At 33.0% G+C, this 27,627-nt stretch overlaps 1 protein-coding gene across 1 annotated transcript; it reads left to right on the top strand.

Moving 5' to 3' along the window:
* Nucleotides 1–342: 342 nt before the first annotated feature.
* LOC149801479 (BDNF/NT-3 growth factors receptor-like) lies at nt 343–27,337 on the top strand. Its single transcript, XM_089956804.1, has 8 exons — nt 343–601; nt 2,482–2,799; nt 3,656–3,795; nt 11,849–12,119; nt 14,693–14,999; nt 17,768–18,005; nt 21,289–21,447; nt 26,764–27,337. The coding sequence occupies exons 1-8, from the start codon at nt 343–345 to the stop codon at nt 26,947–26,949; spliced, it is 1,878 nt and encodes a 625-aa protein (XP_089812930.1). The 3' UTR covers nt 26,950–27,337.
* Nucleotides 27,338–27,627: the final 290 nt, after the last annotated feature.

Raw genomic sequence — 27,627 nt, 5'->3', positions numbered from 1 at the left:
CTGGAAATGATTGGCAAGTTTTGTCTTCTTTTACAGTGTAAACTTCCGTTTGGAGTAAAACACGCATACATACGATAAACGAACTGATTAAGTTCTGAGAATCTTTTATCTCTCATTTGAAGCTTTTCATTTTTTAAATCGGAAGGGGGATACAAACAAACGGGGAGTTACATTCAGACTATAGTTTGATAGTTAGATACTAGTTTTGCACTGTTCGTTGTCAGTTTATATATATATATATATATATATATATATATATATATATATATATATATATATATATATATATATATATATATATATATATATATATATATATATTGTTTAGAGAAACCAACCATTATGATCGATAAAAGCATCGTGACCGTGGAGGAAAATGAAAGTGAAGTGATTACATGCAGGGGTTATGGGGTGCCCCAGCCGAAAGTGTGGTGGTACACAGAGGACCTCAAGTCTCAGCACAACATCAATGCCAAAGAAAATGGACTGGTACAAGAACTTCATATCAAACACTCCAGTCCATATGACAACGGCTGGCTACAGTGTAATGCAGAGAACGACGCCATTAAGAGTATAGAGACAGTGAGATTCAAAGTAAATGGTAGGTCTTCAAATATCTTGTCTCTTCCCCATTACATGGACGAAATAATGAAAATGTTTAAAGAGAGAGCTTTGTTCATATAAACAGGAAACTTTTGAGGTTAGTTCTTTTCTTATCAAGACTGAAGGATGTTGGAGATCTTGATTTTACAGCATACAAGAAAGAGTTCTGGTATATATGATTTCCGCTCTACAGTTTGGCACTTTACTTAAGGTTCATTTTTAAGGACAAAGAGTTCTCCAGTTTTCATCACCGTTTATCCTGGTTATTTTGAAAAGATCTTATCTGTCTTTGGTAGCATTAAACTAACTTTAAACTTCCTATATTTTTGGTATCTGATTCATGGGTGTAATTTGGGTGATAGTTTATACAGCATATCCTTACGTCTGATGTGCATCTCAAAAAACTGCTAGCTCCGCTTGGAAATTGTCACTTATTGAACTTTAATTGTAACTTGGGGGAAAACGAGCTGATAACATTTTATTATTTAAAAAAAATATTTTGTAAGTCATTTATTACCCTTTCAAGAGCTGGTATTTTCTGCTCTGGTAAAATGCATTCTCCCTATTTCAATAACTTCAAGTTCGAACTAGTTCAGGTTCATTTTTCAAGCACACCGGAGCAGGTATTTTGTTTATTTAGTGCATAATTTCCATAATAACTACATGTAATGACATTTCAGTCACAGTACACGAAAGTAGCATAGAGGTAGGCCAACATTCACTCATTAGTGCATGTTTCCAATGCAAACAAGTTCACCTTATACCGGACCCTCTCTCAGAAGTACACCACAACTATATAGCCAGTTTACATGGTAACATAGAAAAGATTATATTATTCGCTTGTCATGTGAAAAAATGTAAAAATTATTTAGGTATTGATGTATTCGTGGTAATGTGAGTTACGTTTTATATATACCAATGCCCGCTGACAAACGTTAACAACATTACCTCTCCGCACCGAAGCAGCCAACGCACTTGAAACGTGGTACCAACATCTCTAATAGTGCAAAGAAAAGAGAAATACTATTTTATGACATGTATTTTAATAGATAAAAGCAATATTAGTCACTTCAGAAATGTCTCAAACATCCTTATATACTACAGTATGCAGATCTCATCTATCTCTTTTATCAATCCAGTTTTGTTTCATTTTCAGGCAAACAACTTTGCTGCAAGTAGGAATTTCATTGACGTTCGTGTAGAAAATAGAAATCGTATTTTAAAAATGAAATTGTATTTTTCAGTTGCGATTAAAAATTTAATACATTACAAATCAAGATTTTCATTTTTAAATACACATTTCGTTAACGACATTTAGCGAAGTGACATGTTTTCTTGGACATCAAAATTTCGTGTCGTTACGAAAAAATTACATTTTCGTCGGTACTTAATTCGTTTATTGTGTAAGAATGTTTATTGTTTCCATAGAACAATTACCGTTTGTTGATTCTTAAAATTCGCCAATCGTAGCAAAACCCTAGATATGCATGATAGCTGGTGACTCGCAAAAGTTACTAAAATTGACAATATATTAAAATGTGACAAATTTGGTCGTTACAAGGTCGACTTATGACGATATGAATAGTACATCAAATATTACTAAACCGACCGAAGTGTCAGTGTCTTTCATGAGATTATAAAAAGAAAACACCGGTACCTATATAATTAGGCAGCTGTTCCAACTAGACTCCAATTTTTGTTTCAGCATAAAGTAACGTGTAAATTAGGCTTCTATTCACATATGACCAGCAAAATGACTGGCCTTACTAATAAGGAAATTATGATTTATGCTTTCTTGAAGTAGGAAACTCTCTTGAGTTGTTTATGCTGTCTATTTGCATGTCTCTATCGCAAAAATCGCCTCTTGTATATTTGCAGCCAGACCAATAATTGTGTCGATGGACACAAAACAAGGAATGCATGACTGTATCCATTACAAGATTATAAGTGAGCCAAACACAACAATTACCTGGGAGAAGGATGGTGCACCCGTCAAGGAAAACGATATCGTGACACGTTCTGCGTTAGAATTACCTTATACACGAGAAAATGTAAGGACGAAATACATTGAAGGGTGCCTGTCGTTTGCACTTAAGGCCGTGATATATAATGGATACTACACATTAATTGCCACCAACGCTTACGGATCTTCAAGGATGACATATCAGTTTAAGTCGACAAATGGAGGAGCGGGAGGTAAACTTGTCTGACTTTACATCCAATGAAAATTAAATTTATTGAAACAAAGACTATTTTCCAAATAACATTTTCTATATATCGAACCCTGTGTGACTCTCATAAGCACTCAGTTAGCGATAAATTTTACGTATACATTGTTGATATTGATAGAAATAAATAGGCGGATTGGGCCACATCTAAATCACATCGAGATTACCAAACAATGAAATTTCTTTGAACTTACTTGACCTGAAAAAATGCAAATGCATCAATAGTAGTGCCCCAAAAAACAGTAATATGATGCATTTAATTGCAAAGTTAGACAGATTGTGTATTTGTATAAGATGCATAATTCCCAAACACACAAAATAACACACACACACACACACACACACACACACACACACACACGCACACACACACACACACACACACACATATATATATATATATATATATATATATATATATATATATATATATATATATATATATATATATATATAGTAGCATTTGCTGTAAATATTCTAAAAGAGATATACGAATTTTGTTTTCGTTTGCGGTAAAATGTGCACAAGATATTTTACTGTTCGTTTTATGAAAATCGACCCTTTCTCTCTCTCGCTCTCGTTCAGTTCTTGAATCAGTAAGTAGACAGGATTTAATTAAGATTATTGTCTACTACGATTTTCTGAGGATTTGAGTTACAATGTACTTACTAATGAGCTGGGATGTTCAATAGAAAAGAACATTTTGTATTTAATACGATCTCATTGAAAGAACTAATGTGCATGCCCAGAAAGGAAGAAATGAAACACCTCATTGTGATATAGATATCAATTCTTGTTGTTCAGTTATTTTAATAATCTTACAGATAACGTTCCACATCGAAAACCGATCCGTTTCCCGGCACCTTCAGCGACTATGCTACAACCAAAAGTTAGATTGCAATCTGCCTCTAATTCTGCCAGTAAAGAACTCAGATATATTAACGAGGAAACAGAGAGCAGAACGGTAAATTGGCTTCCTCGTGTATTTATCAATATGTAATAGGAAACCATAGATTTTGTCTCCGGTAGCTGCTGGGCAAATATATCCTTCTCGCTCAATTTTACGATGCCTCCAAATTGTACAATGCTACCAATCTCTGCTTCTTAGGTCACGAGCATATGGAATTCTTTGAGATGTCAGTGTTTTGATATTTCAGTCAATCAAAAAAAATAGTATTTGTTTTAGAAGAAATGAGTGCTAATCACCTTGGTGTTTTTGTGCTACATCGTTTTTGCCAAACATTACAATAACTAAAATTACGAAAAAAAAATCATGTTTTTTAAGACTACTTTTATGGATTCAAAGTACATATTTGCCTCAAATTATGTTATAATCACTGTTGCATAAATGTTGTTCCGCACACGAAAATTGAAGTACCTATTATCTCAGCTGTTTTTGTTTTATCTGATCGGCGTTTGTAAACACTTCTACCGCTAATTTCAGAAAAGTTCAACATAATCCAAATGCAGGTGACATAATACAGCATAATTTAAACAAATAAGATGACCAAATTAACACTGAAAAATATATCTAATATTTTTACTGTGTATATGTTCCTGAAGGAAACGTGGACATATATGACATTTCTCCAGATAAATGTAATGTAATAATGTTTTAAAAGATAATAGTATAGAACTAAAGGTAGTACAATCCATTGATTTTCCCGTAATTTTTATTCTCACTTAGATAGATGGAAATAGTGTTTCTCTGTGCTCTGTGTTACATCAACTTTACAATACGTCAAGAGTTCCTCACTTCTCTGTTCTATACCTTTTGCTCTTTTTCATTTTCATTGACGATTTTCCACCCCATACCAATGCCCTGACACTGATCTTCTTTTGCATGACACAACCATGCATACCATGAGTGATACAATTCCATCTCCTGAACAAAATTTGCATTAGGTTTTTGACATTGTCATACTGTGGGGCGAAACCAACAACATGCAATTAAACACAAAAATAAATGTATGACGGTTGGATCAAAACTTCGAATATAATTTTGTTTAGAGGATATCATTAAATATAGGGAATTTAAAAAAATAACATCGAAAAAAAATCCTGTAGGTGTGAGTATTGGCAGATAGTGCCTGTGTTCTGCTGTATCCTCCATAATACCCAACTAAATAGACCGACTTCGTTTCTCTCTCTCTCTCTCTCTCTCTCTCTCTCTCTCTCTCTCTCTCTCTCACACACACACACACACACACACACACAAACGAAGTCAATCTGTTCAGTGGAGTATTATGAATGATACTGCATAACACATGCACTACCTGCCATTAATCACACCTAAGTTTTTTTTATTTTCGATGTATATATAATTTGTATTATTTTTTGGCATTTATCAATGACTGAATGTATGTTATATATATCTGTATTTTGTACTTGTCCAAGATCAAGTTCACAGTGTACCGGATCAGTAATATTCCTATTGTAAACAACGAAATAAATAGCTTTTTTTCTCTTTGATTGTGGATTAAATTTGTAAATGTCAGATCAATATCAATGGACGTAAACATGTCCATTTGGGTCTGGGTCTAGGATATAAGATTTCAGCTTAGAAATTCATAACGTGTTGAAAACTTTAAACTTTTTGTCTTAACTTTTTGATATGAAATTGTTAACTTAACAATTACTCGTTTTTGCTTTACCGTCTAAATAAGAATCATTCTTATTGCTGTGTTCAGACTTTTATTCGGGTGGATTTATTTATTAACTGGAAATACAAAGGACTAATCAATACATTCTTGGACTGGAACATTAATTTGGAATTAAAGTGAGTTCAGAAAAGAACATTTTTAGATTACATTATTGTGATTGGTCAGAGACTCTTAGCACATAACCACAATCCAGAACATTGGCACATTTTGCACGATCGAGAGTACAGGCACATCAACACATTCAATATTGGAACTTATTTGGAATACTATTGTAATTCACTTGGAACTGTATACATTTGGACTTGTGGTAGAAATTGTACGACTATTTAGGATTTAATTATAATACTGTACGTTTTTTAAATTTTCGCTTGTATTCTGGGAAAATAAATCATTTGTTGGTTTTTGCTCTATCTCTTACTTAGTTGAAGAACATAGAGTCGTAACAGAAAATTGGAGGCTCATCCTAGGATACGAAGTTCCTTAAAATATTTAAGAAATTTAAATTCACTTTGTTTCGGAATTGTCTAAACCCCACGTATTTTAAGTTCATGGAGAGATCTATGAAACCAACAAGCTTGTACAATATCATCTAAAGCGGATAAGTTTATTTTAAATGCAGCCCAAGAAGAGTCAGAGTTCTTGAAGAAGGGCGAATCGCTCCAGTTTGCCAGACAATATGATATTTCTGAAGCGATGGCTTTAATGGATCTAGAGTCTGAATATTTGTATCCTTCGGATAAGGTTTTTGGAATATATTGTATGGTGAACCTTAAAGCTACTGTCTCATGCAATATAAGAAGTGATAAGAGTACGTAGACAAATTGAAGAGTTGAAGTAATTTGTCCACAGCGACGTTAGTAACTACATTGATTAGCAAGAGGTCAAAACGTCAGAAAATGCTACTCAAACAGCAGACGATTATTCCTAGAATAACAAAGTTTCTTGTGTCAGTAAGTCTTCCACACAGCGTTTGTTTTTGTAGAACGCCATTCAGTCGCACACGAACATTTCTGGCACAACTGTTCGACATCAAGTTTCTGGAAAGACTGACCAGAAATCCTTGTCTCTTAATACTTGCACCTATTGCAAGAAGAAATGACACATTATTTCCGATTACTACAGATTAAACAATACGCAACAGAATCAGGACAAAGTTATTTCAAATGCTCTTAGTTCTAAGGGGCTAAGGTCATGATTATTTTGTGAAATCAAATCATTTGTTGGGTCAAACAACCCCAGTCTGATTTTATAGTGGAGAATTATGAAACATTTATGTCGAAAAGTTCTATACTACTTATTAGTGATTCTGAAAATCCCATCCGTATTACAATTATAAGGGACACATGCGATTTTCGGAGTCTTTTTTTATCAGTTAATTTGCTTGTGTCTGATAAGTCTTCTTGTAATGAAAGTGTTCTTATTCAGGGAGTAAAGTGCGGATTTGTTAATGTTCCTCTCCATTGTGTAATTTTGTCATCAGACATAGTCTCAGGACCAGTCACAGTCGGAACAGAGACGTCTTTGTTCATAGAGGCTATTCATTTATTACATGACAATAAACTAGCAAGAGATAAAGCTGTGGTTAATCCACTTGTAACTGAAAGTCTTTATTTTGATCCGAAAGTCGCTCTCATTGAAAACAAATATCTGATTTTTACCCAGCTTGTGCAGTTACTAGAGCTATGTTAAAGGAGCTATTCAGAATGATGTTGATTAGGAAATTATTCCTTTAGCTGATACATTTGTCGGTCAACCTTTTGATATTGTCACTTTTGCATCTTTTATGGACTAATCAAGATATATTGATCACAGTGATCCTCTTTTTACTACTCATTTGCTTTATTCTAATCAGGGTGACAAAGAAAATATATCATTGTCAAACAGGAACAAGATCATGAGATCCCTTTTGTTTGTTTCTGAGTACTATTAGTGAAACTGAAGCTGCAAATGCACATATTTGTTTTTTTTTAAATTGAGTCTTTATAGGAAATGGAGACAACATTAGGTGCCAGCTGGTGACAAGTGCTCGTTGAGCTGTCAAGTAGTTATTCCTACGTTGTATGGACAAGACTTTTTTAGTCTAACCAATGAAATTCATTTGTCTGATGATAAGTAATGCTTATCACAATCTTGAATCATTTTTATTGGCCAAAAATTAAAAGTGATGATTCCAAATACTGTAGATCTTGTCACACTTGTCACATGGTATGAAAACCCAATTAGAACATACGTAAGGCTCATCTGTAGCCTATTCCTGCATTTAGCAAATTGTTTAGCAGAATTATGGTAGACTGCGTCGGTCATTTGTATAAGACTAAGTCAGGCAACCAATACGTGTTGACCATAATATGTGCGTCCACACGACTCCCAGAGGCAATTCCTTTGAGGAATACGAAACCTGAAACTTTAGCAAAAGCTTTAATAATGTATTTTTAACACAGTTTGGTCTTCTCAAATCTGCCTAATCTGATCAAGGTCACATTTTATGTTTTGAAAGTTTACCAGCATTACATGCATGAATGAGGCATCGAACAATTTAAATCTTCTGCCCCTCACCCTGATAGTCAAGTTACTTTGCAAAGATTTTATCAAACCTTGAAAATTATGATTGTTTTGACACAGGAAAAGACTGGGGAGATGGAGTTCATTTCCTGTTTATTGCTGTTAGCGAATCAGTTCAAGAATCATTAGGTTTTTATCTTTTTGAACTAATTTAGGGCCTAGTGTCCGGGGATCATTTACATTATCAGAGAGATACTTCTTTCAATTTAAGATTCAGAAAGGAAAAAAAATCATCTTGACTAACCTGTAAGTGATCAAATGCTTGTGTAATAGCAAGAACTAATCTTTATTCTACTTATTCAAAAAAGAAATAAAGATATGACAAAAATACCAGGAAAGGAATTTTCAGCCTAGCGACAGAGTCCTGGGTCTCTTGCCAATGCCACCAAAATCATCTTCAGGATAAGTATCGTGGTCCTTATACAGTTGAAGGAAAGTAAGTGACAAATTATATCATTAAAACTCCTGGGAGACAAAAAATAACAACTTTGCCACATACATATGTTAAATAAATATGCTTATAGAGAGTGCCAGGTTAATCGTTCAGTCAGTTTAGTTGTAACGTTTCACACAGTGAGGATTTAAGAGATGGAATGCAATCGGACTGTGGTGGCTTTGGTGTTACCAGTCTTGGGAATTAGAAATATTTAATAATCTGGACCAGAAAATTTCATACAAGCAGCTGCACGAAAAGAACTAATAATGTTATCATTTGAATTTGGGAAATTGTTTCCATAATTTCCGATATGAACAAATAAAATCTACCATGACATTGAATTTTAATTCCACACCTGTGAAACAGCATTTGTACAGAATGAACCCTCTCAAACAGGAATGTTTCCAAAAGTAAATTCAGTATGTGCAGGAAATTGATTTTATTGAACCGAGTAAACATTCACCGGGTATTCCTGTACTTGTACTGAAATTAAATGATACCTTTCGTATGTGCACTGACAATAGAAAAGTGTAATAGTGTGACCAAGGCATATTAATTTCATTTGCCAATAATCAATGACTGCGTTGTTAAAATTGGAAATGCAAAACATGTCAGAATTTTTATTTTTGAAAGGATTCTGGCAAATTCCACTGACTAAAAGGTTAAAAGAAATTTCGGCATTCGTAACTCCAGATTTACTTTACCAATATAAAATGATGCCATTTGGGATGAAAGGTTCGCCTTGTACTTTACAACTTTTAATGAACATGATTAGATTTCGTGTAGATAATTGTGATGCTCACATCTATGGCGTTATCATTTACAAGTGACACCTGAAAAGATCACTTGGAGACCATCAGGAAATTTTGTATAGACTTACTAATGCAAATATGACAATTAATTTAGGTAAAGGTGAATCTTGCCGTGCTTGTGTTACATTTCTGGAATATATCGTGAGACACGGTCAAGTTAAACATATAAAAAATAAGGTCAAGTCTGTCTATGAACTCCCTGTGCTATCCGTAAAAGCAGCTGATGCGTGTTTTTAGGTATGACTGAATAGTGTGACTTGAAATTTCGCTCCAGTGTTTCCATAATTCCTAAACTCTGATCAATTTGTTGATTACGAAAACCAAGTTTCATAGATCTCAAAAGTGCCAGGATGCGTTTGGTAAGTTAAAGGCTACATTTATGAGTGCTTTGGTTCTTTCAGATCAAAATTTCAATCATTTTAAATGTATGTTGATGCTAGTGATGTTGAGGTTGGTGGAGTATCGATTCAAGAAGACAAAAATGGTGTAGATCATCCAGTGTGCTATTTTTCTAAAAAATTAAATAAGCACCAGAGAAATTATTCCACTATCGAGAATGAATGTTTCGCTTTGATATTGGCTTTGCAACACTTTGAAATGTATATTAGTTCAGCTCCTCCGATTATTGTAGTTAGTGATTTGAAGTTGCAGGAATGCAATATCATCAGGCACGTTAAGGGAAAGATAATCTAATTGGAGATGCAGTTTCACGTGTATGAACATTATTATATTCTTTACGTACATTTTGTGTCACTCATAAAAATGAACTTATGTAATTTTAATTATATTTACACTATGTTTGACTGATATTTAAAACAAAGTTTAATTGTGCAAATCTTTCTTTTTTCCTTACGAGGAGATCGTACTGATATTTAATTTGCATTGTTTGTTGGTTTCTCTCCATGATTATATGTTATGAACATCTGTATTTTTGTACTTGATCTTTGTCCGAAGCAAGTCAATGGTGTACCTGACCAGCGACAATTATTTTGTAAAGAACATAATACATAGTTAATATATATATATATATATATATATATATATATATATATATATATATATATATATATATATATATATATATATATATATATATATATATATATATATATATATATATATATATATATATATGCGTATAAGTTAAATATTCAGATCATTGTTAAATGTAAAAATGTTTACTTAGTTTGAGTTAAAGATACAGTTTTTATTATGATCTTAGAAAGTTCCAGAAAGGAAATTTCCCATTAAGTCGACAGAGGATTACTTTAGAATGTTATTTGCGACCTAGGTCAAGTGAAGGGGTATATAAACTTGTTTGTATTAGAATTATTCATTCTTGCCTTAACACCCGAAGCGGAATCAGTCTTCATGTTTTGTTCAGTTATTTAATTTGGTTGAAATTATTTATTCAAATTAGTATTCACTAGACTTACAATGTGGCCAATATCATTCTTGGATTGAAAAATTATCATGGGATTATATTGAATTCAGACACGGACATTTTGGATTGTATTATTGCGATACATCTAAAACAAAACATCGCCACGTTGCAGGACATTGGCACAATTGCATATTCGGGCCTACAGTCGCATCCACACACTCATTATTAGAATTTTCGGAACAAGGCTGAAATTTAATTGGAGCTTTGCACATTTGGACTTGTTATACAACTTTTAGGACTATATGGGATTCAATTCTCAATGCTATAAGTTGTTTTTAAATTTTCACTTTGTTTTTCTAGGGAAGTAAATTATTTGTTGGACTTCACAAAACGTGTTGGTTTTCGCTCGTTTTTGTCACTTAGTTTATCTTTTCATAACATGACTACACAATATACCAATGATTTCAAAACTCCAACTTCCAATATCCATTCACATAATATGAGGTCAACTGGCTAAATTCAAAACGACTCTGTACAAACTATCTTTTATATTCCGAAGCAGTGTTGTGGAATACCATTCCCAACGGCATTGAACAAACACAAATGCTATTCTTTTAAGAAAGTACTTCACTAATTTCGACTATTTAAAAATACAAATCTCAAAGACAAATTGAGAAACCTAACTTGGATACCACCTTCCTACACATCAGTAATTTCATAGCATGATTCTTTTCGTTTGTTGTTGTAAATGTTGTTGTAAATGTTGTTGTAAATGTTGTAAATGTTGTTGTAAATGTTGTTGTAAATGTTGTTGTAAATGTTGTTGTAAATATCTTTTCTAAAATCTCACCAACATGACAAATTGTAGGCGCATTTTAGCATCTTGTTCAACTAGTCTCATGAAGAAAAATTTATTTTTATGTCGAATTGTATATGAAGACGGTGCAGGTTGGCAACGATTTCTTAAAAACAAAGAAATCCAAACCAAATTGCTAACTGTTGCTTGAATGATATTTATGATAATGTTTAATAACACAATTATGGATAAACTTTGTCCTGTAATTTAAGTAAAGCCTTCCTTCACATGATAATTTTGACCTTATCATAGCGGTTTTTTATTTTTTATTTTTTAAAATCTTGTTCTAATTGTTTTGTTTTAGACATACATCGTCTTGGGAACATGTTTCGCTGCTGCTTCTCTACTTCTTGCGGTTATATTAATCGGAATCCGACAATTTCGAAGGCAGGTGGTGGCACAAGATGGAAAGGTTATAAATCACAGGAAAAGCTGGATATCTCTGTCTACGTTTCTTGGGAAAAAGAAAGCAACAGAGGGTCCCATTGCAGTAGAAAATATGCCACTTACAGCAATGCAGCTCAATGACAACCCTAATTACTATCCAGGGGACTTCGGACACGATTTCGGTACACGTAAGGATACTCAACAGACATATTGCAAAAACAGATAACCACGTCATCTTAAAAGCAAACCATTTTGCACAAAATCAAAGGTTTTTAAAGACTTGATTAATGTAAATAAACGCACTATTGTGGGTTTCAAGTATATATTTTACGAACACTTGATAAATATAGTGAACTTGCATTTGTAACATTTGGAAAATTTTATACTTGTATTGTAATATTTGATCCCCCTTATAAAGAGAAAACATAGAAAATATAAAACTCTAATACGATTTCAACATTTCATCTAAAACTTAGCCTTGAACAAGTTTCATTTTGCATACAATGAGTTTTCCAACTGATAAGGCACAAATTCAACTAGTAGCTTGTAAAGGGCGAAGTTCGGTTATGCATCGAAGTACAAAATCTTTTAAAAAATTCGATTCTATTTTGTGTATAATATTGTCACAGTTTTCTTTGATTTATTTTATCAATTTAGAAATTCAAATTAGAACATATATATATATATATATATATATATATATATATATATATATATATATATATATATATATATATATATATATATATATATATATATATATATATATATATATATATTCGTGTGTGTGTGTGTGTGTGTGTGTGTGTGTGTGATATTAATAGTAAGAAGTATTCTTATAAGCAGTATCAGTAGTAGTAGTAATTGTAGTGGTTGTAGTTGTTGTTACTGTTGTTGTTGTTGCTGTTGCATTGAGATTATGACGTTTACCTAGGCATGATCAGAATATTATAGCTAAAAAACGTAAAAGCTTTGAAAAAGACGACCAACACATCATCACACAAATTTCAACTTATTCTGCATATAGTAAATCTGTAGCCACGAGTTACGTTAACAACATATTGTTTTCCATAAGAAAGTTAACTCTTCGTTCAAAATTGCAAGGTAAAAGATGGACTGACTTTCAGCAGTAATCACATTTTTGTATTTATTCACAATGGCAATTTAATAAATAGATTGTACCTTTAATATCAATCTTAATAGAAATTTTAAAAAATGTTTAGAAAAAAAATAATAGTATAGATCTATACGTAGCAGAATCTCATCAAAGTTCGCATCAAATGCGGTCATAGCATTGTTATTTTATTTCTCTTTTTTATTTTCTTTTGCCAATTTCATTTCGAAACTCTTGCCAACATGACAAATTGCAGACGCGGCTTAGCATTTGTAGCATCGTTTCAAAGAGTCCAGTGAAAATGCATTTCATGTGTGTCAAATTACATCTGAAGAAAGCAATATTTGAATGCAGATCTAAACTGTTTAAAGATTTTATTCATGACTGTAAATGTGGTGATTATCTATAGTATGACAACACCATTTTGATACATCAGAACTGTTGGCAGACCAGTGCATTTGAGTATCTAAAATTCATTCGAAGCAATCGATTCTTTTGGACTTGAATAGAACATAGAGCTTTGTAGGATTAATTTGGATTCAATTCATAATACTGTAAGTTTCTTTTATATGTTTATTTTATAACTTTGATGATTAATTTATTTGTTAAGTTTCACAAAACTTGTTGGTTTTGCTTCTTTCTGTTACTTTGTGTATGACCATAGATTCGTAACGTTATGTTCACAAAGATGTATTTCAGTGCCTATAATCCATTTTGAATGTTTTGTAGTTAGTTCCCGGCCTATAATTTATTCAAATAAGTTATAAAATTACTTTTTTATACCAATTATATTAATTCATCAGGAAGATTTTTTAAGTAGAAAAGCAGTAAAGTTCGTAACATGCTTAGGTCACTACCCAGTAAATTCATTTGTCTGAAAATGTTGAAGTAGTCACACTAGTTGTGAAGTTCCTGCTACACAAAGTTTGACTCTGCAGAAATGTTTATACATGGAATCATGTACATAACAAGAGGCACATACTAATTACGGCAACGACTTCATGAATTGTGAATTATTACTTTAGTTAATGCGAGGAAGTGGAACTATTGAAAAGTAAAAACTATATTTCGTGCAACGTCGATTAAATATTAGCGATATTAAAGAATGTAACTCGTAACTAGTGGGTCGCGAGTCCAAGATTTCTAACTGACTTGTTCAAGAACTTGTGGAGTCGAGTTGTTATAAGTGGTTTACGACCAGAGGAATACGGTTATGAATCACCCTTAGAGGGGACGGGTTCAACCGCTGTTGTGCGTCTCGGGACAATGTACTTATCTCCCATTGACGTAGCATGATATAAGCTTTCATGTGTTGATGTGTCAGTTATTTTAAGTAAACATGAGCAAGGTAAGTCGCTTATTTGGCGACGTTGCTCCTTTTTCGTGGCAAAACCCAAAATATAACATGTAATAATGTTTCTCGAAAGTGAAAAGATACAAGAAGTATACATGCTTTATTTATCATGTCATTCAACTCCTCTTCCATTCCATTCTTTCTAATGTATCCACATAAGGTGCAATAATATATATGCACATACACGCTTAATAGGCATAAATCTCATACACGTATCGTCACTATCATCATTATTATCATCGTAAACATCAACACTGTAATGACAACTTAACCAATTATATTCTTCTTTACAGGTGTTAGATACATTCGCTCTGAATTCATCAGTTGTATCCGAGAGGTAGGGGAGGGGGCTTTCGCACGTGTATTTCTCGGTCGGTGTGACAACGTGCCTGCTGAAGGAGAAACAGTTATGGTTGCTATTAAAATGCCCAAAAATGGCATTATAGATGATGCAAAAAGAGACTTCAAGAGAGAAGCTGAACTGCTTACTAATATTCAACATGAAAATATTGTCACCTTCTATGGTATATGCATAGACGAGGAGTGTTTCATGATGATATTTGAATACATGGAAAATGGAGATTTAAAGAATTACCTTCGGTAAGTTCACCATGGCCAGACATGTAGATCAGCACGTGATAATCCTATTAACACGCCATTTGACGAATGGTCTCTAAGCCTTATTAAATCAGTCGATTTGTTGTAACTGTAGGTTGATTTAAGTCTTCACAATTGTTTTCTCCCACAAAGTTTTACAGTAAATTTGACCAGTCGTCTGATGGAGAACCGTTGAAATTTTATTGAACATATCGGGAAAGATTAAATTTAACTTTACTCTGTAGCAGTTCTTCGTAAGCAGACTCGTCGATTTGAAATGCATTTGGGGAAGATGTTCTTAGCTACATGTACACCAAATATAAACAAATCAATAAACCGTCGGATTAGGTCTCAACAAGAAGAGATACATACATACATACGTACATAGATACATACGTACATACACACATAGAGAGTGGGAAACTCGAGAAATGCAGAGGAATTGCCAACGACTGTCAGTTACTACAACAACTGATAAATACAAGGCAGTGACGGTCTAATGTTGCCTCTCCGGGAACCGCCGTCTTCCCAAATTATTATTATTCGTTTCAACAATACATTTAATTCAATATTTACGGAAAATTATCAATCAGTTATCAAACTTCCGCTCTTTATTTCTGTGCTACGATTGATGCTATTAAAAAAGACGCTCCCAGTCAGATGGTTTCATGAAATATTAATGATGCATTTCCAAACGGAATCTGACCTGCTTGATTATCAATTGTCCAATTATCAAACATTCGCTCTTAATTCGTTGCTGGGTTACAATAAAGTATGGTACTCAGTTCAGTCCATTGAATTCGACAGGTGGCAGCACGGAACAAAGCGGTCCAATATTACTTCGATCTACTCACTGCTTTACAAAGAATCCATATCATCTTCATACTGAGTAAAACATGTCTCAGTCTTATAAATCATAGAGTTAAAAACAAGGACTTAATTTTCAAAACAAAAGAAGGAGGTGTTGATAGGTAAATGCAAATTCACTTTCTGATATCTGTATTACAAATTGTATAAGAGTTATTTTCAAATAATTACCATTGTGACTTGTTTCTCTAATCATTTTTTTCAACAGATCTATTTCCTTAAAATTATTCAATCCATGTACCACTCAATGATTTGTTCTAAAGAATTTTTTCAGATATTTAGTTGATGGTGTCTTTAGACACGCCTTCATTTTTTCTGAGCCGATTCATTTTCAATATAAAGAGAAATGGTTTCTTTTTGTTTTGCTGACTTTTTTTAGTTTCTTTGTCTCTGACGTATTAAAGACTGATACAAGGTATTGAGTGGTTATTATTTAATACAAATCCAAATGAAGAAGTCTTGATTGCTTAAATATGCTTTGTGTGAAAAGACAAGCCCTCGCTTTTTCATCTAGACTACCAGACAAGCTGCAAAACTGTTGAAAGTGGTTATTTTTATTATAGAGATTATTTGTTGGCCTCCATGTTTGATTGCCTCTTGTAATATGAATGACACCTAACACAGATGCATTTAATACACAAGAGTGTTTTTGTAATGGTTCATTTTCTTTTTGTCGAAATATATAATTTATTCTGTATTTGGCATTCGGATCTTACTATTGTACAAAACGTTTGCACGTCTGTTTTGTGAAGAAAATCATTAACAAGTGCATACAGTGTCACTTTATGGTAATCAGTGCATGCAAGATTCTGACAGACAAGTTAAACACAAATAAACCCTTTTACTGAAAATATGTCATCCATACATAAATAGAAATATACACATTATTTAAACACTGTTGCAAGACAAAAGCAGATTTATTGGAATTGTCGTTGAATGTCACATCATCACGCCATTTTGCTAATAACGGGAGTTGCTCATGTGATGTCACAAACTCGCACGTGTGTATTGAACTGTTTACAAGTCTCCGGGAAATCGCATTTGGTGGCAAGCAAATAGCTATATCTTCTAATCCGATGAATGAAAGTGCGTAACCTTTACGTAATGCGCTTGAAATGTCTAGCAAATTAAAATTTCTAACATTCAGATCTGCCTTTAAGGGTTATAACTAGCCCCTCTTTTGTGGTTGTGTTTGTGTTTGTTATTTGTTTATGGGCGTGGAGGGGTGGAGAGGACATAACAAACGTAAAATTGGAATTAGCCATGCAATATATATATATATATATATATATATATATATATATATATATATATATATATATATATATATATATATATATTTCTTGTTCTTTTTCCTCACACTCTCCCAATTAATGTATGATTGATTTAGTAGAATATTTGACTTATCGTGACCTTTTTTGTATCCTCTCTCTTGTCGGTAGAATAAAACAACGGTAGTTGTCTTTGAAGGAATATGATTCAGATAAATTAACGTGTATTGACATTGTCCTATGTACTATTAGGCTCCCAAATTTATCTTTATAAAACAATGTATTCGTTTTTGCTTCTAGTATATTATTGTTGCTTTAGGTCTTCGAGATCTCTATCGCCTTGACATATATATTGATTCGAAAGTTCGACGTCATTTATTCTATACTTCCTGGGTTTTTATGATGAAAATATGGTTGGTTATGCATGTATAGTGGAATAATAATAAACTATAGCAAAAACTGTTCATGATTGTATTAAAATTTTGTTTGTTCTCTTGAAGCTGGCCAAGATAATACGGGTAGTGAATCGGTGAAGGAAATACTAATTCCCAAAAGTGGAAGTAAATAACTTTGCTGTCTATGTACATATGCATGTGTACATGTTCATCTCGTCCATGTTATAATTAATTTTAGATTACGTGGTCCCGATGCAGCTTTGTTACGTAATGGGCCTGTGTCAGATCCCATTTTATCAGTGATAGAACTGCTACATATTGCCAGCCAGATAGCACGGGGCATGTCTTACCTAGCATCTCAGCATTTTGTCCACAGAGATCTGGCCACAAGGAATTGTCTTGTCGGACAAAAACTTGCAGTGAAGATTGGTGATTTCGGCATGTCCAGGGATGTATACAGTACAGATTATTACCGGGTGAGTGTTACCAAGCCTAACGAGTATAAGTGACTGTTCAGCCAAAAAAAATGTTGTTTCTATTAGTATCAGTCTGTTAATTACTTTTGCGTATTAGCAATTACCATAATGTATTTTGTGTACTTCTGGCAGTTTAAATTAAATACAACGTATAGTTTCCGATGTGATCATTTGAATTTATATGGCCAAAATACTCGGTCAAATGATGAAGAAGTTCACATAAACGTTAGGCGAATCTCATCACAAATAAAGGTATTTTTGTTGCCATTGTTCCTCTGTGAAGTCTAGTATAATGTTCGCATTTTCAAATATTTTGAACTTATGTATTGTAAAATTAAACTGCATTATGTTGTTAATTAACGATAAGTCGGAAACCACTTAAATATTGTTTCTACAGGTCAGTATCGGTAATGGATGCCCAATTAGTGGTACGTAATTTACATTACATTAGTTTATTTGGCAGGTTGCTTACAAAATTATAAGAACCTTTGGCTTGCATGTGAATTGGAATAGACGATACAAAGGTCTTCTTCAATCACAACATGATAATCAGGCTAAACATGCTTACTTGGAATAGATTAATGAATACGTTTTGCCTTTTATATTTCCAAGAAAGGTAATAGGACATAGTGAAGGTCGTTTCCTAACCCTTGCATAATTGTATGCAGTCAGCAACATAGACATTAACAGAAACTAGAAAGGCAGTGATGAAAACTACACGTTTTTGATATTCACTTTGAGATATTATTACTAACCACAACGAATTCAGAGTGAAGAATGATTGAATATACTAAATATACGTGCTTGGATTAGTCACAAATGTACTGATGTGCCAGTTGTCTTAAATGTGCTAATATGCCAACAATTTTGATATATGACAATGATATACTCCAAAATATCCTTCAATGAATTCACAATGATATCAAATTAGTAATTTAATGCTAAATCAATGAGCACTTTTAATTCCAATGAATAATCTACATACATTCAATCCTCTCAGCTGAACATAAAATGTATTTCACTAAGACTGATGTTAAGATGCGGAATGAGTAATTTTGGACTAAACAAGAGTTATATAAAAAGCTAAGAAACGATAATATAGTCAGAATTATGGTCATTTTCCCATCAAATTAGCAATCATCTTGCGTCTTGAAGATCCTTATTTTCAAAAAACACTGGAGCGTAAAACTCAACATCTGTAAACATGTTTACCTAAAAGTTATAAAGATCGTGAAGTATAGTCTAAAATCATAGGCAAGAAATAGCTATTTAATACGATGCTTATAAAAACGAAGTTAGTTAGGTAGGCACAACTTCTGCCCTTAATTATGGATAAAGGTCAATTGCAAAACAAATTAAATATACAGAGCATATAATCATGAAGAAAAATCAACACACAATACAAATATACAAATATACATAACAATGGAAGCGAAACCAACAAGTTCAGTATAATTAACAAATAATGTATTTCTCTAAGTTACAAAATAAGTTCAAAGGAACTTACACCAGTGTTTCCATAGGAATCCAAGATTGGGAGTCAAAATTCCCCTTGGTGTCAGAACTAAGGGTCAGATTGAGTAAAAGGTGAACTTTGGCATCAAATCTGGGAGTCACATACAAAATGTGGGGGTCCCTGAAGCATAACTAAGGATAAAGGGAAACAGTGCTTACAGTATTGTGAATTATGTCCCAGATACTCCTAAAAGTTTTATCACAAGTCCAAACATATAGAATGTTTCGTATGAATTTCAAAATTGAATGTCCTGATTTGAATAAATCGATGTATCAACAGTCTTGATTTATCACAATGATATAATTTAGAGTATATTCACCATAATAATCACAAAATAGCGTTTTGGCCAAAAGCCAGTGAGAACGCTGTAATTCCAAAGAATGATTTAAATAAATGATTCCACGCAAATTATATCTGATCACGAGAGTAAATGAGTCCACAGACTAAGCTTAAACGATGACTGAATAATTTTATCTACCACGACATTATGTAATCGTTCCACTTGATCTAAGGTACGAGAGAATGACTAGGAAGCGGGCCACAAGTTCTCTTTTGAACATTCTATATTTAAAAATAAGGTTATGCCATTAAATCAAATTGAAGTATGCATCTTCTTGAAAAGAAACGTTATGGGTCAGGTTGACCATAACTACTCTATCTTCAGTCGCGGAAAAAGATCAAATACACAAAATGAATTACATATATAACATTACATGAAATAAATGTAATAATTATGACGTATATAATTTATCTAGTTAGAGAGTTACAATTTGTTCCTCAACGCCACGGAATTTGTTTTTAGAAATGGTAGATATATACAAAATATTATAAACATAAATTTTTATTAATATATTTTACTTTAGTTTTAACACAGTGTAGTATACTAAAGTTATAACACCGTGTAGTATAATAATACACTCATTACCAACAAATGGCTAATAGAGTTATGTCATGAATGTACAATATCCTCCTCGTGCTCCAATAGTTGCTTGCTATGCTATTTATTCATGCTAAATGCCTTTGATTGTAATGCCAATCAATTGCGCAATATATGATTTTTGCCCATCTGTCTTTTCAAAAATCGCTGAAAGTGGGGTTGTAATTTTATACCCATGGAACGCGCAGCATAAGAATATACCAGATTTTTTGTGAAAAGGCACAAAGTTCACTGTATCTAATAGTGAATGATTGTTTACCGCCTATCAAGCTGAGCCATGATTAGACTTGCATCAAATATAAAGTGACTAGAGAATCTTAAAGCGCTTAAGTAACCTTAAAACAGACTAACATTGTGTTATCCGAATTGTGCGGTAGTGTATATTTCGAGGCAGATTAATCGACTTTGTACTTTTACTATAATATGTTTAACTTTGCAAGACTAGTTGGTAACAGTATTTAGGAAATATCGGTTATTTATAATTTAATTGTTTCCTTGACTTTTATCTTTAGGAATCGCGTTGTATACTATGGCAACGCCAAAGAATATGTTCATTAAACTGCTAAAGTGTCAATCTTGTCACTTTAAAAAAAATTAAATACAGTTTTGCCATTTTTTATTATCTCGTTTTGCTGTAAACGGTTTTAGAGTCAGATTTCATAAAAGATGGAAATCAGATGACCCTGTGTTTAAAACCTAATGAGTTCTTAAATGGAAGAAAATGCTATTTTAAAATCGGAATGAGTCTGCAGTCGAGGATTTGATTATGAAACAGTTTTTAGAAATAATGTAGCATGTTACTTTTATTGATTGTATCTACTTTTTTGCAGGTCGGCGGAACGGCCATGTTACCTGTGCGTTGGATGCCGCCAGAGTCGATTTTGTACAGAACTTTCACAGTCGAGTCAGATGTATGGAGTTTCGGGGTAGTTCTTTGGGAAATATTTACCTACGGTAAACAGCCGTGGTATGAATTATCCAATCATGAGGTTAGTATCTTAAAAATAAATTTTTAGTTGGAAGAAATAAACGAATTTCAATTTTAAACATATCATTATCCATTTACAATAAAACTATCAGTCTTCTTAATTCCTAACATTTTACACCACTATTGTTGAAGGACAAAGAAATCTGTTACACACTACACATAAAGCCAGAGTAGAAAAAACAATTTCCCTTCCGATTTAAATCATGATTATATGGTTTTTAGATGACGGACGCTGTATTAAAGTAAGGTTTTTAGGTATTCTTGTAACGTTGCATAAATACACCAGTCTTTTTGGTAAAGGATTTTTAGCATGATCAATGTCTATTAACTGTATAAGTAGCAAGAAAAACAATTCGCGTTGAAAACTGTAATTGTGGAAATGAATGAAATGTATGAAAATGGTAATTAATACTAACAGTGAAATGAGTATAACTGTGCCCTGTATAATTCTTGCGCTGTAAATTAACAGAGCGTCTAAATGCTGCTGTAGCTTCGAAGGTAATAGTGTCTAGCAGAATGTGACACAGAATTGTTGTTTTATATATATTTAATCAAACCGACAGTTATTTGTCTATAGGCTGAGATTTGTTTAATAATTAACAGTGTATACATTATTTACAGGTTTTGGCTCATTGGATGATTTTAATATTACCCTTTTGTACTAACATTCTCATAATTTCAAGAAGGTAATTATAGAAGATATTGACTATGCGCGGTGGAATTTGCAGATGATTTCATTACTAGCAGGTGACTTACCTTAATCATTGTTTCCAGGTGGTTGTTTATTAAAATACAAACTGTAATACGCCACAGGGGTCTGACAACACCTCGCGACTGTACGTTGCAAGCAATATCGAGCACCTGCATGAAATCGTTTCAGGTCTTTCGTTATCCTTTTTCCATGGACCACAAGATAACAATTGTCAACATACTATTACTACATATTTTGTTACTCGATATGATTGAAAATTTTTAACGTTACGTTAAAGATCCAAATCACGCACACGCTTATGTATATTTGATTTAATTTAATTATTTGTTTGTAAGTTTGATTTTTGTATTTTTAATTTCATTACATGTCAATGCAATGTACTTTTGTTTACTAGGAATTTGATATTTTCCAGAAAATTTAGTTTGACCTCATTCTTTTCATTAGTTTGACCTGAATCCTTTCATAAATACCTAATAATAGAAACGCTGCTTCTATTTTCGACCTAGTTCCTGGCCTTGATTGGGGGGTCAAGTAAACAACAACATTTTTAGTCTTTTTTGGTGTGTGAAAGGTGCTAGTGAAATCCAGGCTGTACTGTTAGAGTTGTATATACCTTCTTAATCATTCTAGAATGTGATCACGTGACCCTCATCCTGGAATCTGTTTTGCGTCTCAAGTTACTGTATAACCTTTGTTTATAGAGATTTTTCTCAGCTTTTACTTTGCAATGGAAAGTGTCTGTTGTGACAGTGTGGAGTAATGTGGTAATTTTTATTCATATTATTTGGATTCTAAAAGATTAATTCTTTTTCCTGGAAATATATGAGTACTTATATAGAATTCTTGCACAAAGACATTTATTTAAATTTTATTCGGAAATTCAAACACCGGAATATTATTGACTATAGAATAAAAAAAGAACTGTAGATGATACAACACCATAAAGGTTACAGTATACGTCATCGCCTTCCATTTCAGGTATTTCGTCGGGACTCGAACTTGAATCCATTAGAACATTTCATTACTAGGACTTGTAAAATTGATTTCGTGGATTATTGTTGTAATTTTTTTTCGATTCGATTCTTAACACTGTAAGTTCTTTATTTTTTCGATTTTTACAGTGTTTTTCCGGGGAAATAAATTATGATACATTTTTCAAAGCTTGTTGTTTACACTCTTTCTTTTGTTAATGTTTAATAGAGCCTAAACACATAACATAAGAACACACACTCATACACACACACACACACACACACACACACACACACACACACAAATCTGGTTCCTCTAATCAAACTAACGACTACACATTTACGAGACACTGATTTCATTTACACGATTTTCATGATTCACGTTTGCGTGATTTGTCAGTACTCGTTTCTAAGACATAGATTGGTAGTTCGTGCCGCGTGCTACAACATATAACCCAAACGCATAAAATGCAAAATATTCTTATCTATAATTGCTGAACACTTATACATGCGAGTTCCTTATATTAAACAATTAGGAAGGGGCCAATTTACGAAACTAATCGATGAAACCACAAAGGCACATTGAATTTGATTCCAAATGAATGGCACGTACACCTAATAACCGGTTCTATATGTTTTCAGTAATATGTTCCTGACACAGATTCTCCACACTGAAGCAAATAATCACTAAAATATAACAAACCTATAAACCGGTGCTTAAATACAATTAGCACATACATTAGGATTGTTACAATACAATGGTGGAAACATTTAAACTTTATACTTTCTCATAAGTACTTAAACTATACAGGATCCAAAGCTCGTGAGTAGTAGGTGGCAGTGGATGCGTGTCATCCTAAAATTGAGTTTTAAAAATAATCCAAAGATAGTCATGCAGCTCCTCGGGATGACATGTAAAATAGTTTAATAACTTCACCATCGCTATAACTATTAATAACAATACAGTTGATAGTCATTATATGGATAGAACACAGGATAGAACACGTCGATATCTCTGAACATCACTGATTTAACGACTTGCCTAGTCCTAGGCTGAAACATTCTCCAGCATGTCATTTCAAAAATTCTAAACAATCAAAAAGTTATATAGAAAAACACTTGGTGCCATATCACTTCAAGTTATGATGCGTGTCTCCCATAGATAAAGTTAAATATATCTTATATATACACAAAACGTATATTCTATCAAAGATTTCAGACTTGTATTTAGTCCCAAACATCTTGATGAATGTCAAAAACTGACACATTTTTATCCATTTCGTTACAATACATCTTGAGCTATGGTGATCAAGAGGGGAATGTATGGAATCGCGCCTTAACGATGGCCGTCCAATAGCTGGCTACTTGCCAATTAATCAATGTCGAATTAATTCCAGGGGGACTTAGAGGACGTGAAATTTACATTCATAAAGGACAGAAAGTCTTTATACGCATTTTACAGAATAGATAAGTTTCATCAGCATGTTGCCAGAGATATTTACAATAAGTTTTATTAGTTTTATTAGTTTTATTAGTTTATGTTTGGATAAAAGCAGACAAAGAGCTGTAGACTAATGTAATGGATATTTAACGAATTTCAAAATGCAAATTTAGATGGATTGTTCATAGAGAGGTAAATATCTCTTCTCCGATTTGAATCAATGGGAACAACCAACTAGTCTCCAAAAGTTATTACTAAAAGCAAACATTAAAGCTGGGAAATTTGATGTGTTTCACTGAAAAATATGTAAGCAGATATAGGCGAATCTGATGCGATATCTACCATAAGTGATACTTGTGTTTATGATGTATTATTCCTTTGCAATTTCTTTATGATGTATTTAGAAGTTACTGCATTTGAATGGGAAAATATGAACGAGTTTTTCGGTTGGAAATACAGCACCACCTTCGGGATGCAATATATCCATTCGACAAAACGAGTTCATATCTTCCCACCCAAATGCAGTAAACTTTGTATTATATGCTCATTTTCTTATTCTCACTAAGTCTTTATGATGTAAATAAAAATAAAATAAACGAAACAAAATAACTGAATGTATGCTGTATTCCAAAAACTAACCGCACAAGCGCAGATTCATCATTACACAACAACAACATTATTAATGTGCACATAACTCCGCCCAGATAAATTTGAATTTAGTCGCGCGCTAGACAACTTTCGAAAGAAAATGTTTTTTTTCGTTGCTCTTCTTAAAATTGAAATTTGGAGTCATATTGTGAATGAATCTGCACTGCAATAACTATTCCATTCAATTTGGAATGAATAGAGGTTGGCATTTCTGTCGTTTCTACGAAATTTAGTGATTTTGGACTGGATTTATGTGCTGATTCTACATAACGTACGTGGGATTTAAGCGGCGACGGAGCAGCGTGTTGACATCTGCAAGCGCGTTTCTGTTCCGCCATTGAATGTTTGAAATCATAATGTGGTAAAAATATAAAGTCTTCCAATTGCAATTACCAAAACAATGCAGTGGAATATAATGTTTATTTTATTTGCGTGCAGTAAGGAGGATGTAATTGCACTTTGAATAGTCGAAATTACAGTAAAATGTCGAAATATGTAATCAACCTTAAGAACCCATGACATGGTTCATGTAATTCGAATTTGCAGGACTAAGAAAGTACATTTTGAAGAAATGCAGGATGTAAAACTGTAAGTATATTTTTTGCAATTCTTATTACCAGCTAAAAGAGACAGTTTATCCCTTGTCACTTGCATGTTATTTGTAGGTACCCAGCAATTTTATGAAATCTCGCGTCCATCGCCCAACTAAATCCGTGACATTGTATCAAAAGCGTTAACGCGGAATGGAGCAACGCACCTGGTATGTGGCAGTCCACGAAACATCTGCTTTAGTTCATTCAGAAACAAATTTAATTAACAAAACGTAAAGGGCCTTCTACTTGAGTCTACATGATTTGTTTATAAATTAAAAGTGCTGGCGTCTGCGTCCATTGTTTGTTTACAATAGAAAGTAATTCCTTTATGAGTGAAATATGAATTTTGAGCGCCAGTTCAATATCGTATAATACTGCACGATTCTGACAATGCAAAGTTAAAGGAGAAATAAATGAGCATATAATGATATTCCTTTGCAAGTTCTTTATGATGTACGATTACTTTGCAAGTTCTTTATGATGTACTATTACTTTGCAAGTTCTTTACGATTTACTATTACTTTGCAAGTTCATAAATTATCGCAAAACGATCCACTATTCACAAGGTTTACATTCGCTGAATGAAATGAGGATAATTAGTTCTCCTCAACATTCAAAGCACAAAATATGATGCATTTTCTTTCAAAGGTTAATGGGATATGGGTGCGTAATCCTTGAATCCACATTACATTAAAACACACACACACATACACACACACAGATATATATATATATATATATATATATATATATATATATATATATATATATATATATATATATATATATATATATATATATATATATATATATATATATATATATATATATATACGTTCTATTTGAAGAAGTTAATGTGTTTACTTACGAGGCTTATCTATTACCTCTATATAATGAAACCTTTCCATGTCTTTAATTTTTGTTATATTGGTATCCTCCATATTTTATCCAGGTTATCGAATGCATTCAGAATGGACACCTGCTAGACACACCATTAATGGCACCAGAAGAAGTGTATAAGCTGATGCTGGCAAGCTGGAAGCGACAGCCGCATGAAAGAATTGCAATGAAAGACACTTGCAATCACCTCGAAAGACTTTGTCGATCTCATCCTGGATATGCTGATCTTTTGTTATAAGGAATGTATGAAATATTTGTTTCACGAGCGTATCTTGCTGGCAAGATTGAATACTATGACAGTATTTCCAGAATTGTTGGAGATTCCATCAGAGCAAGTTTGTTTTTCATTCCTTATATAAAAAAATAATAACTTGAGAGTTTGTTTGTGTCAGAATATGCATATTGGTGGTTAAACTGAAAATGTATTTCCTGACATTTTCAGGAATTATATAATGATATAAAGCTTGTGCAAGCTCAGAGACTGCAGTTTTAGCACAGGAATAACTCAGAATAGTAAATTAAGCCAAGTTTTATATCCATTTGTACAATACATAATAAGATTGTGCATGGATATTTGAAGTTTAATATAGAGTTAGATAATAAATAGTGTGACTGTGTGCTTTTAATTGCTGTCTTTGTTTTACTGCATGGCCTCCTCAGGGAGTGCTATTATATTAAAACACAAATTTTCGACTGTAATGATCAGGCGTAAAAAAACGATAAAACTTGGATGCAAATTTTCCAGGATACACAAGACACACGCACACACACACACAGAGTTTCTTCTCAAACGACTATTTTCTTAGCTGTAATTATTTGTAAATACCATGTTTTTGTCTTTAAAAACTGAACATAAAGTAGCTTTTGCTGACATGCGGCAGTCATTTTTAATCTCCCAATTACTTCAGTTTATGGT

Source organism: Sinohyriopsis cumingii, chromosome 4, assembly GCF_028554795.1.
Source record: "Sinohyriopsis cumingii isolate HCF-2022 chromosome 4, ASM2855479v2, whole genome shotgun sequence".
NCBI lineage: Eukaryota > Metazoa > Mollusca > Bivalvia > Unionida > Unionidae > Sinohyriopsis > Sinohyriopsis cumingii.
Note: the sequence above shows the minus strand (reverse complement) of the source record. Positions and strands in the feature narration are given on the sequence as shown.

Coding starts and splice junctions, on each gene's coding strand:
- LOC149801479 (XM_089956804.1), top strand. CDS start 343: ATGATCGATAAAAGCATCGTGACCGTGGAGGAAAATGAAAGTGAAGTG. Junction 602..2,481: donor AGTGAGATTCAAAGTAAATG/GTAGGTCTTCAA, acceptor GTATATTTGCAG/CCAGACCAATAATTGTGTCG. Junction 18,006..21,288: donor ACAGTACAGATTATTACCGG/GTGAGTGTTACC, acceptor ACTTTTTTGCAG/GTCGGCGGAACGGCCATGTT.